At 39.5% G+C, this 13,993-nt stretch overlaps 1 protein-coding gene across 1 annotated transcript in view; it reads left to right on the top strand.

The window, feature by feature from the left end:
- Window positions 1–13,993, top strand: part of IGF1R (insulin like growth factor 1 receptor) — a 140,759-nt gene that overhangs the window by 12,394 nt on the left and 114,372 nt on the right. The window contains exon 2 of the mRNA XM_075207699.1: window positions 4,445–4,996. Coding sequence (XP_075063800.1) covers window positions 4,445–4,996 — 552 coding nt within the window. The remainder of the gene's footprint in view (window positions 1–4,444; window positions 4,997–13,993) is intronic.

The raw sequence follows: 13,993 nt of genomic DNA on the forward strand, positions 1-13,993 counted from the left end.
AGGATCCTGCAGTGTGAGAAAAAGTGAGGCTCACACCATCTACCATGCGCTTTTACAGATTATAGGAGGAGGATGGAGAGACTTGTTTCCCTCAGCAGGACCCCCACTTCACTTTCCATCTGTCATGCTTGCTGTTATGATACAGATAAACTATGAATACCTCTGTATGGAAAATGGATATTAATCTTTATTGTGTGATCACCTTTCCAAGTACTGAAATATAGGAGGTCCTTAGAGTGTACTGGTCACACAGTTTTGAAAAAAAAAAATTAACATTAATAGCACAGCCTGAGTAAAAGCCTAACTGCAACGTACAGTTATTAAAACAGATACTATATTTGGGAAAATTCATAGGAAAACTGTGCCCCCCTTCCTCACTGTACAGTAAGTGCCTTGGGCATTATTTCAGTTAGCTGTTGGCATGGACAGTTCCTGAGATACTGAGCTCACTTAATCATTCAGAGACAACATACTGCAGGTGGCATAATGATGTCACAGGTTGTCTCTCAGGAGCGCAGTGAGCATGTTTCTGTCAGTACATGGGTTACTCGTTTGGTCATTAATACATGAATATTCATTACTGCCCAGTAGGTGGCTAACCTCATATGGGCATGTAAAAACATGACCATAGAATACACTATAAAGCTATAACCCACACTAAAGGCTACATATGTTTTTCTTATCTGATTTAAAGACCAGTTGTGTGAGGTGACAGGTATGCTTTGAACTTAATTTGTGTGGAAATGGCAGCATTGGAATTAAAAACAGAATTCCAGTTTGCATTTTACATGGTGAAGAGATTTAATTTGCCCATCATAGAAAGCTAGTTTAAGATAGAAAGGCTCCTAGGGTCTGGCATGATACATCTAATGCCTGATTGATATCTATAGTGTCGTTGACACAAATGGAAAGAATTACAATTTGATTTGCGAATGTTATTGCTAAAATATGATAAAACCTTGTGTAAGGAAAATGCCTAAATCGGGCCACACGCAGTGCAAACCATTTGGTCCGAGCTCTTGCATACCAGCCTTGTAAACAGTTTAGGCACATGTTGGTGGCAAATTGTGGGGATTAGACTATGCCAGACAACACTGTACATTAACAATCCTCACTGCCGGTGACTGATCTCGCACGCCAACGGATTTCATTAGCTGACTGGAGAGACTGCCTTGGACATAGGTGTATATAAGCAGAGAATCCTCTATGCCATATTGTCGAGTAGAGAAAACCATCTGATCAACCTCTAAATGTTTCTCTCCTCCCACTTTGTTTTCACTCTAATTTGATCATTTGGGCTCACAAACATATCTATTATATTTTGGAATTCGTACGTTTTTTTAAATTTTTTTTAAGGTTTGTTTTTTTGTCCACATCCACCAATCAAGAATTTGGAGGCCAAGTCAACAACTTGAACTCTTTGTCATGTTTCTCAAACCATTCTTGAACACTTTATGCAGTGTGGCAAGGCGCGTTATCCTGCAAAAAGAGGCCACTGCCATCAGGGAATATTGTTGCCGTGAAGGGTTGTACTTGGTCTGCAACAATGCTTAGGTACATGGTACATGTCCAAGTAACAGCCACATGAATGTCGGGACTCAAGGTTTTCCAGCAGAACATTGCCCAGAGCATCACATTGCCTCCGCTGGCTTGTCTTCTTCCCATAGTGCATCCTGGTGCCATCTCTTCCCCAGATAAATGATGCACATGCACCCAGCCATCCACATGATGTAAAATAAAACATGATTCATCAGACCAGGCCACCATCTTCCATTGTCCCATGTTCCACTTCTGACACTCAGGAGCCCAATGTAGGCACTTTTGGTGGTGGATAAGGGTCAGTATGGGTACTCTGACTGGTCTGTGGCTGCGCAGCACCATACGTAGCAAGATGCGATGCACTATGTGTTTTAAAACCTTTCTATCATAACCCGCATTAACTTTTTCAGCAATTTGTGCTACAGTAGCTCTTCTGTGGAATTGTACCAGACTGACTAGCCTTTGCTCCCCATGTCATGATGAGCCTTGGGCACCCATGACACTGTCGCGAGTTCACCAGTTGTCCTTCCTTGGACCTCTTTTGTTAGGCAATAACCACTGCATATAGGGAACACCCCACAAGACTTGCCATTTTGGAGATGCTCAGACCCAGTTATCTAGCCATCACAATTTGATCCTTGTCAAAGTCGCTCAGATCCTTATGCTTGCCCATTTTTTTCCTGCTTCCAACACATCAACTTCAAGAAATAACTGTTCTCTTACTACCTGATATATCCTACCCCTTGATAGGTGCAATTGTAATGAGATGATCAATGTTATTCACTTCACTTGTCAGTGGTTTTATTGTTGAGGTTTATCGGTGTATGTTTTTGATGTTTATTTCTGGTTAGAGGTGAATTTATTGTACCTGAAGACAAATTGTTATTATACTTGGTGATAGAAATCGCCAGAAATGAAAATAGAGAATTTAAAGCAGCTGCTTTTAGAAAAAAAATTACCTAGGGGTACAAAAAAAATCTAGCTGTTGTGTAATATACACTGTCTGCTGCGAGTGTGAGCAATCTGGATAAAGCTGCTTTTGTAAACCATGCAGGAAAAATGTGTGTTGTTGTAGGAAGATGGTAGGCTGCCCCACAGTATTATGCTAATGCATTGTAGTAACTACTTCCTTGCCAGTGTTAACAAAGTACCACTTCTCTTGGTCATTCTACTATGGGTTCATTTATGCCAGAGATTCTCAGCCTTTACATCAGAAACCAGAATGTGGCTTGATTGGCGGTGGGTTTCTTATGATCTTGTCTCTGGACACCTAATTTATACCTTCAGCTAAAACTGATTATTAAATGTGTTTGTTATTCTTTTGTACAACTCTTCAAATTGATATTCTCCATAATTTTAAGAATTTTAGAGTACATTGTAATTCTGGGATGGTCTTCATGGATCGGGTTGCTAATACACCAGCATAATGGGGTTCCTGATAAAGGTTAAAGTAGAATTCCAGCCAAGAAAATCCATACCTCCTTCTTCCACTCTTGTCTTCTTACCAATTATTATAATAAATACTAGTATCTGGTACCTCTGCTCTTGTGTGTCCAGTGAAATTCCAAAATGACTGGATGAGCTGTGACAGTGATCTTTGTGCTTTGCTCACACACAATAAGCGTTGTGTATGCAACTCGGTTGAATCATGATAAGAAGTCATGACTCCATTGTATTAATGTCTTCTTTACATAATTGGCTGTGAGTAGCCGGGAAAAATATATATATGGGTGTTTGTTTCTTTAATTCGCTTCCACTCCCAAAGCACAAAACTTAAAGCTACATTACCACCTTGGAAAATGTTTTTCTTAAGTAGCCCCCCCCCCCCCCCCCCCCCCCCATAGCCAGACCCGTGGGGGCTGCTCCATGCTGTTGGTTTTCTCAGGTTCTCTTGCATCCCCCGCTGGAGTGGGGATTTGGGCAGCGGAAGAACCAGACAGGAGCACCTCCTTCCTCCAGCAATTTAATGTTGGTTACCAAAATTAATTTGCCAGCGCTGTATTAAGAGTGGGCCATTTTAGGAAAATATATTCCAGTTTTAAGTGAAATGTAATTTCATTTTTAGGGTACTTCTTAGGGTAGTGAATAGTTTTTCCTGTTTTTAAATAGTGTTTTTAATTGCTATGTATGTTTGGTTTTGCCCTATCAATAATGCCATCGGAATGTGTTTTATGCTTCACTTTAGTTTGACATAAGGAACCTAAAAAAAATACTTTTACTCTCTTGGAAGGGCAATATACTCAAATATAGTGTTGTGGGTTTAAAGCAATATATGTTGTGCTATTTTTCATGCTGAGTAAAACAGGAATACTCACATGCCTGAGCGATTGCTAGTCACATGTTATTACTTGGTGACCTATTGTATCACCTTTCATGGTTGGCACTGTTTGATGGTTAAAAAACAATATATCATCTTACATTGACAGAGTGGCTCCAGCTTACACTGATAAATATAAATCTACAGAACTGGGATGTTGCTGTAGACTAACTTATACCTGTGTAGTACCAAGCTTTTATAGGAATATAAAGTCAAAATAAGTTGTTCTTATTACCTCTGTAACTTGTTCATTCCAAACATAAACCACTCTGAAAATTACCCTACTGATGCTGCTATTTAGTATGCCTGTTTCCTATCCTAATGTGGAGACATTGTGTGGGCTGACTTGAGAGTTACGATGATATAACCTATCCATTCACTAGATAACTGTGACACCTCTAACGCACTTCATGACCAGTAGTCAGAAGGCAATGGTTTCTAGTGAATGGATGTGCTGCATCCTTATCCCTGTTTCCTCATATCACAAAATATCTCCACTGGATACATTTGCCTAGAATAAGTCCAATATAAATCCCCCTTTTGTGAAAAATTTTAAATTTTTAAAATGTTTATTCTGTCACCCCACAGTTTGCAGTAACAGCATGGACATCCGTAACGATGTACGTGAGCTTAAACAGCTGGAAGACTGTGTTGTGATTGAAGGCTACCTCCAGATTCTACTCATCTCCAATGCCAAGACTGAGGATTTCCGAAATATGCGATTCCCCAAGCTTACGGTTATTACAGACTATTTGTTGCTTTTCCGTGTTTCTGGTCTGGAAAGTCTTAGTGACCTCTTTCCCAACCTCACAGTCATACGTGGCCGCGTTCTCTTCTACAACTACGCCTTGGTCATCTTTGAGATGACTGACCTGAAGGAGATTGGGCTGTATAGCCTGAGGAATATTACACGTGGTGCTATACGGATTGAGAAGAACTCTGACTTGTGTTACCTTTCTACGGTGGATTGGTCACTGGTCCTAGAAGCTGTCTACAACAATTATATTGTTGGGAATAAGCCACCAAAGGAGTGTGGTGACATGTGTCCCGGCACTGTGGAGGATAAGCCACTTTGTGAGAAGACAACCATTAACAACGAATACACTTACCGCTGCTGGTCAGCTGATCATTGCCAGAAAGGTAAGAGACTGTGTTTGTGTTGTACATTGTAACAGAAAATTCAACTGGTAATACATTATCAAGTTTTAAGTTTAGTTTGCAGTGGTGATATATTGTTGGTTGTTGTGCTTACCTTGTGGGATTGTATTAATATAGAAGAATGTTTCCTGTTGTTAAAGAACATCCTAGTATTGTTTATGACCATTTATTTAAATGCAGAACAGTGTTGTGTTTTCTACTCAATGTACATTTTTGCTATTGTTGGAATAAATTACTTCCTTTTGTTTTCTCCAACAGCCTTGGTGGCTTGTGACTCTCCACTGAGCTTCAAATAATAAACTGCTCTATTATTACTAATTGGCTTACTGTGCTGACGTAAGGCTAATTGAATAAATAGTGAGTGAGACCTAACTGCAGTGTAAGGCTCTTCAATAAAATGGAGAAGTACAGTAACTTGAAAAAAAACATTTTAGTAAGCTTGACTACAGCACACTAGTCTACATTTTCAGAACTGAAATATAGTCCTAGAACAGTATCTGTAATTGTTCTCACTAAAGCTGGGTACACACTACAGAATTTTCCACCAACTTTTTATGCCAAGCGATTTTACATGCGATCGATGTTCCGATCGCTCGGTCCATGGACTGCATACACACTAGCCTTGTTTAGGACGATAAAGGGAAGAGCGGACGTCCCTTTAGTGACTTTTTACAGCAATGTTATCGTGAGCAATGACTGTAATTTCGTACTCACTGTTGTGGATCGGTCAGAAGTTTATACACACTACACAACTGATACGAGATTGTAACGAAAATATTAAATGGTACGACCAACCAAATGAGGTGACAATCGTCCATTTGGACAGCCCTTCGGCCATCGTGTCACTGCACTCACTGACCCGACTTTGAACGAGCGGTCGTATGTCGGCTGATTTAGCCGATTATTGGATGAAAACTGTGTAGGGAGTACCCAGCTTAAGGTTAGAGAATACCCTGTCACTGATTGCATGCATTTAGTTGAAGACTGTACTGGAGGAAGCACATCGGCAGCTAATTAAAATATTTTTTTCCTGTAAATGGATGATTAACTGTGGACACAAGAAATTAGAATAGGCTATATCAATGGCCTGAAATCCTTGGTTTATATAATCTATCTGTTTTTTATTTTTAGTTTTTTTAATTAAGTGTACAGTTTGATACAGTGCTTGTGGTTCAACCTTAAATGTTATGATGTAGGATAAAAATTGCACATGGTTTTTGTATAGAATATGGATGGAAATGTTCTGGCTGTATTGTATAGTCTATGTGTTTTTATTGCTACACTTTTATTATTGTACACTAACATTCTTCTGTGAAGCTTAAATGACCTTTTGGTCCTAATTACCAGCCATGATTCATGTAGACCATAATTGGCTAACTTGTGACACGCCAGGTGTTGTGAAACTACAAGTCCCAGCATACCCTTCCAGCAATAAGCTGCTATATATTGACAAATCATGCTGGGACTTGTAGTTTCACAACACCTGGAGTGTAATAGGTTAGCCAACACCGATGTTGTCTGTGGTCAACCTATAGTACGAATCTGTTATCCAGTTCCATTATTCCTTTCTCAAATTTTCTTATCGGGAAGATGTTTTCTGACAAACATATTTTTATTGATTTGAAAATGAAATAGCTGTTTTATTGTTAAATGATATGATGTTGCATTATTTTTTCACTCCTGTGTTCTGGACAGGATGACTCTACACTGCTGTCCCCAAACTAAATAAAACAACTATGTACACTAGTGTAAAAGTGTCTCTGGACTAGACCGGCTCCAGGAGCCATGTACTGCTGTGTGTTGTAACTTCAGCAGGCATTGACTGTAGATCCCAATGGGAGCACAGGTTCCCTGGCTGCTAAATTGCTAAACTAGCCTGTTTCAATGTTTTCTGTCTACTCATGCATTATATGAAATCATACTGATCTATGTTTTTTTGGGGAGCACATTGTTGTAGCATTGTTTTAATTACATCATGAATAAGGTTCCCCTCTAACCATTAGTATGGTATTGCAGTAATGTGTTCATCTACAAAATAATAATATTTAGCTGAGGAGCACTTCCTGTTCTGGGTTCTGCAGATGCTCCTTGTTGGGATTATGCTTTTGTATATTTTACCCTCTATTAGCATAATCCATATTTACTCCTTTACATTAGAAATGGTATCGTGTGAGGTATTGTGTTGAAACAACGTAAAGAAAAATTTAGCATGGGGAAATTTTCTTCCTACATCAGTTGGAACCTAAACAAAAGGCATCCTATGCTAATAAAATGTGTGCGCAACATCCATGACAGTGATCAGGCGCCTATCAGACACAGGAAGATTTTCCAAGACCTGCAGCCAGTGGCTAATTAGTAAACTTTATATATTCTCTGCCAGCATTTGTTGTTGATTAAATTGTGCTGTATATTAGCAATGAATGAATTTTCTCCCCTCCTCTATCTCTGCTCTTAAAACAGATTCTAAGAAATGTTTGGCAGAGGAACACACTTTTCTCTACATTTTTTTTGCTTCAGGAAAACAACTAATTAGTCACTGGGAAGGAGAGCTACATCTCTGCTCTGACTGATCTTCCCCAACCTTTTATGCTATTATTTTATAAAAATAAAACTAGAGTTTTGGGGAATACATACTGCTATATGTTGTATCCCAAAATAAAACCGTAGCCAGAGATATTCAATATTTTTGTTATGAGTTTAATGATTTGAGGCTCTTTACACAGTCAGCAAGTGATTATTTTTAGCCCTTCTTTCACGTTTCGTTGGAGTCTGTAGGGCTCATTTACTAGCATTGCATTTAGGTGAAAACATTTGCAGTTAACCACAGCATTAATCAGCATTTTAAGTTTTATCTGTGAAGTTAGAGATTTAAAACAAGTACATGGTTGCTGCTGTTCACTGAAAATGTTACAGCTTAGTGCAATATTAATTACCGATCCCTACTGTGTTTTAGGACAACTGATACAATGATGTAAAAATAATTAAAAAACAAATAAAACCCTGTGATCTGCTAACATACTGTAGTAACAATGAGATCACACGTTACACCTATCCTTAATTTTCAGGCACAATCCCTACTTTTAAAGGTATGTCCTTGTTTTTCAGTACTGACCCAACTGCACAGTACAGATCTTGTTGTGTATATTGAATTCAAGTCTATCTTGTCTTATTCCCCAGTTAATATTTATCAAATATTTGTATTGAACATGCAAAAAATGGACTCCACAGCCTCCTCTGTTAACATGAGTGTGGCGCTCCAAGGTCCAACTAGACTAGGGAAAGCCGGTGTACAGGGGTCTGCAGACCTTTCTAGGATGGGCATGTGTACTAAGCTGGAGAAGCTAGAAAACTACACCAAACAGGAGAACGAAGATTTGTATTTCTTGACTGCGTGTGTTATGTTCCTCTATGCTTAAAGGGGTATGGCCTTTACGTGAACTCACTTGGGTTCATTAGCTGCCACAAGACATAGTAAGAGAACTATATGTTTAGTATAATTAAGATGCAACACACAGTAGAAATAACAGTTATTTGAACAGAGAATACTAATAAATATCTTTTTAAAGTGCAGCTGTCATTTCCACTTAAGCTTTGATCTTTTTTTTTTTTTATCCTACAATAGTTATAAAAGACCTAATTGTATATTTTCTAAATATAAGTCCATTCCAATCTTTTATCCTCATTTATCGTAGTGCATCTAACCAATAATATGCATAAGACAATCATACAGATATTAAGACTTGGATGTCAAATATAAGCGACAACAAAAAGAGCAGACTAGGTGGGTTTGTAGGGTCTGTTTTTGTGCTTTAATAAGAGCTAGGAAGGGGCATGTGTTTACAGAATAGATTATTTAGGTCTATTTTGCCTATTTTGGCTAAAGGAAGGAAAAAGGTCTACAAAGAATCATTTTGAATGCATGTACAATAGAGAAAAGATGCATTTAATATAGTTTATTTTTTTCTTCCTATATTCTTAGTCCTCACTATGACTTTCTCTATGTACATGCAAACCTGCAGCCGATACTTATGTGATTGAAATAGTCACCTTTATGGCACTAAGGTTTTCCTATATACTGGCTGTTGACAAATTTGCACAAGTGAATTAGGAAATTTACACTGAAAGCTCCAAAGGTGCAGGGAGTGATGTTAGTGACAGATATTCTCTGTGCAGTGCTGCGGAACTGGTGGCACTATATACATAAATCCTGATAATATAATGTCCTCACCATTCAGATGGGAGAGGGTTGCTTTAAAGTTCTATAGTTGACCTGAATAGATTGTATAGCTTGTCCATAAAAGGGACAGGGCTTGGAGAAAACGGAGTGGGTTTATTAGTGGGACTTCTGCGACATGAAAAGATAAACTCGTATAGACCTGGAGGTAAATGTATTAAGGAGTGATTTTTGCTAATCGCCATATTCAGCGACTTTGACAGCTAAATTTAAAACGGCAATGTGTTTTTAAAGGCAAATCTTGCTTTGCAAAAATCGCTCCTTAATACATTTCCTCCCTGGTCTGAATTGGTGTGTAGGAGATGCAGGCTGCTATTTATAAATGTAAAGCATTTTGGCCATTCATTTTCTGTTGCCCTACTTCTGCACAGACTTTTTGTGCAAACATGTTTTATAATTTGTCCCCTTGTGTATAAATGGCACTTATTAGGTATGACATCTCCTACACATATTCCAGGGGCTATACATATGCTTAGGAGTATGAATTAGAGATGCTCATTGACCCCCGTAAACTGGTTTTGGATCTGGATTAGCTTGTGTGTTTTAGTTTTGGAGTTTTTAGAAAAAATTGTTATTAAACTCAATAACACTAATTTCAAGTCATTTGCAGTCCATTTTGACCACCTCACAGGTCACAATATTATTTTCATACACTTTTTTGGACAAATACTTCAGCGACCTGGCTGGATGCTAAGCGACAGAGCAATGACACAAACACACGGCAGTTCCTAACACAGCAGTGGCAGAAAAGAAAAATGGGGGTCCGCCCTTGCTATGTTGGATCTTAAAAAGAAATTCAAAACTCGCGACATCTGATGACGTTTTGCCTCGTTTTCAATTCCGAGGGCGAGCGGCAGTACTAAGCTGGTTCGACTCGGTACTCGGATCCCCTAAGTTCGGGTGTGTTCGATTCTCGAGGAACCGAGCCTGAGCTTCTCTAGTATGTATAGAATGGCAGGACATCTTTTTATGAAGGTATAAGCAGTATGCTACTTGCTGTTACATGGAGGAGATTGCTTGCACATAGCTGCTTCAATTCCATATATGTAATACAAGTCCTCTTCCATAAATGAGTGTAGGTGAGGGGGGCATGTGTAAATCAGAGGGAGCTGTCTTGTGTGGGAGTAACTGCATTGTTAGACTTTTATTCCACTGCAGGAAGGGATTTCCTGGCTCTTTCACGCTGCAGAATATGTAACCTTCCAACGGTAGGAAGTATATAAGCAACTACACGTTTTTCCTTTGCCGGGAAGGTTTGAAATATACTGTGAAGGGGTTAATATACTACCCTCTCTGCATCTTTTATCCTGCTTCATGCTCTCTGTATGAAGATGTATGTCACTGGGACACTACATTAACCCATAAGTGTTGCAAGCACTGCAGCAGATTTGATTGCATTGCATGTAAGGAGTTAAACCCACAGTATTCGTTTAATACGTGTCTTACATATGGGGAAACTAATATATGATTTGTCTGTGGTCTAAGACAGAATTATTACAATTCAAATAATAAAAATGGGACAACTGCTGATATAGTGTTTAAAGAGGATAATGCTGAGCTGTAAGTACCGGCTCTGTAACAAACACGCGTCGGCTGCTGTATCGTTAATCCAGTGTCTGCCATTTGCTGCAGTGCCTATTTTTAGATTCACCAGTTCAAGGCTTTTTTAAAAAAAAAAAAAAAAAAAAAATAAACTCCTTTACTGCAGAGTCTGCTGGAGCAATACAGGGACAATCTGTGGAGACAGGGGTGTTAGAGAGCCAAAAGCAAGCAGTACATCCCTGGCATGTGAGTATCTACTAAGGCTTGTCACCGTGGAAGTACTTACATGACAGGTGTATCTTGTTTCCATGAAGAAAATTACTGTAGTGCAGTTAAATAAAACCTTGTAAATGAACAATAGTGTAGTCACCTCATTTCACACAGGCCACACACATGTCGTATAAGTGTGATCTGATTATTGTGTCATGTTTGGAAAGGTGCTAGATATACCTGTGGAAAATCCAATGGGCAGGGCAGCACAGTGGTTAGTGTTGCGGACTTGCAGTGTTGTGGCCATGGGTTCTGTTGCAACCAGGGCACTATCTGTGTGGAGTTTGTTTGTTCTCCCTGTGGTTACTCTGGTTTCCTCCCACAGTCCAAAAACATACTGTTAGATTAATGTTTGTGTGGCAGAGAATTCAGACTGTAAGCTCTTCAGGGGCAGGGGCTGATGTAAAAGAAAAAATTAAACAATTCCCTTTACCCCCACACCCTTGAAGGGACCCCTACTTCAGCATTGTTGGGCTGCCTGATGAATCTGGTGCAGGGCCAGAGTAGGCTGCAGCAGATATAAGTGTAAAGTTGAATTTATCCTTGCAAGTGTACAATATACGACTAAAATAATTCCCATTACATCTGTGGTATGTACAATAGCTTACTAGTATGATGTTTTACATCATTATATATACATGCAAGCAATGCGTTCAGCTTTTTGTAAAGCACTTGCTACCTTGTTTCTGCATTGCAGTGCATTAAGATCATAAAATACATGAAGGCAAAAAAATGTGTTAAAACTGCTTTATATACTTTGAAATAAGAAAATGCACATAAGACCCCCCCCCAAAAAAAAAATCAGCAAAATTTCAACTGTTAGAGTCTGCACTTTTAACAACCCAACTATTAAGGTTCTTGCACTAAGAGTAGGGTTATTGACGACAAATGTAAAACCAGGGTTGGGCACATGTTCAGCTGTGCAGCTGTTGCTGAAGTAAATCTATAATACATCATCATGGGTGGCTAAACATCATGTGTTGTGTACAAGTTCAGCAGCTGGAATGTTGAAATTGGCCCATCCTTATATTAAACAAAGAGCATGATGCATAAGTCACTAAGATTGTATATCCTTTTATAGCATTTTCTGTTGTAAAATTGTATATAGAATTATTTAATGGTAAATTTGAGGCAGCTGGAAGTTTTGTATAACTTTCAAAATTTGCATTGAGGGTGTTTCTTTTTGCTTTACGACATAGTGTTTTGTGCAGGAGAGCTGTGAGGTATATAGGAAGCTGCCCTGGGAGTCAGCATAGTGCTCTCTGAAAGCCGGAATCAGAAGTTGAGTTGTGCCTTCAGAGAAGAGAGCTGGTTCCCGGGCCGGCTTCCTTTATACCTTGCAGCTCTTCTGCCATGGGAGAGAGCATAGTGTATAGACAGCACAAAGCACGGTATAGTAAAGCAAAGAAAATACCCAGAGGCCCTTGTGACACGTTGCTTTTAAGCAGAGGGTGCTATCGCTGCTGTTAATGGTATACCAAAATTAAATTAAAATTTCAAGACAATGCCCTTTGAATATTTTTCATACATAGTTGCCTACTCTTCCCATGGGCATGGGAATCCCGAATTTCTAGGAGTTCTTCTGGACTCCAGGGAGAGCAGTGCACCTTCCCGCATTGTGCCTGCTTCCCCTGTGAAAAGGGGGGCAGGTCTTAATGTATTCTACTGTAAACCACGGCATTGAGCATCAGGGGACTGGGCTGTAATGATAGGAACAGTGCCTGCACTCTTCACCAGGATCTAAAATGTTGACAAGTTGTTGTTGGTACATTTTGTTGGAGGCCAATTATCCTACCAATTTGTTTTTGCATACTGAGTTGTCCTTGCTGTATTTTGCAGATCTACTGTGCTTGTTTAATAGCATGATAGGTCACAAAAAAAAAAAAAAAACTTGCACTCATGTCTGGGCTTTGTGATAATATTCTATGTCTGTATCTAGCAGTAGTGAAAATTGACAAGTTGTGGAGCGGGGAGAAGCCACTGAACAGCTGCAGCTCCTGCAAACCGCAAAAATGAAGACTTAGCCGCACAAATTTCCTATCCGCTATATGATTTGAAACAGAATGTTAAATTACACTATTTAGATGACGCTACCACTTTTTAGCCTGTGGCTATATGCAGTGTTCATTCCTTCTTGTATTTTGTAAATTAATTGTTCTTTTAGTCTGTCACTAAAGCTGGGTACACACTACACTGTTTTCGTCCAATAATCCGCTCAAACAGCCGACATACGACCGCTCGTTCAAAGTCGGGTCAGTGTGTGCAGTGACACGATGGTCGAAAGTCTGCCCAAATGGACGATTGTCGCCTCATTTGGTTGGTCGTACCGTTTAATATTTTCGTTCCAATCTCGTTTCCGCTGTGTAGTGTGTATAAACTTCCGACCGATCCACAACAGTGAGTACGAAATTACAGTCATTGCTCACGACAACATGGCTGTAAAAAGTCGCTAAAGGGACGTCTGCTCTTCCCTTTATCGTCCTAAACAAGGCTAGTGTGTATGCAGTCCATGGACCGAGCGATCGGAACATCGATCGCATGTAAAATCGCTCGGCATAAAAAGTTGGTCGAAATTTCTGTAGTGTGTACCTAGCTTAAGAGTAGTGGCTCGGGTTTCAGGATGCTGTCCATTTGTCCCTTGCACTCCATTAAACGGTAAGTGACCTTGCAAAGGCTTATGTGTAGAGGGGTCGCCTGGGTTATTGTCTACCATGCTTGACCAGTGTAACATATTGCAGGAAATATATCCTTTTTTTCCAAAACCGCTTTAGATTGGTTAGCTGTAGTACAGTGACCCAGCATTTCAAACGTGATTACATTCCACATTCCATGGTTACCCAGCATTTGCAGTTGGGGGGGAGAGGTCACTGGAGGACATGCTTTTGACCCTAGTGTGTTCACTTGCAGTAAACAAACACCCTCAACAGCAAGTA

This window comes from Mixophyes fleayi, chromosome 4, assembly GCF_038048845.1.
Source record: "Mixophyes fleayi isolate aMixFle1 chromosome 4, aMixFle1.hap1, whole genome shotgun sequence".
NCBI classification, from domain to species: domain Eukaryota; kingdom Metazoa; phylum Chordata; class Amphibia; order Anura; family Limnodynastidae; genus Mixophyes; species Mixophyes fleayi.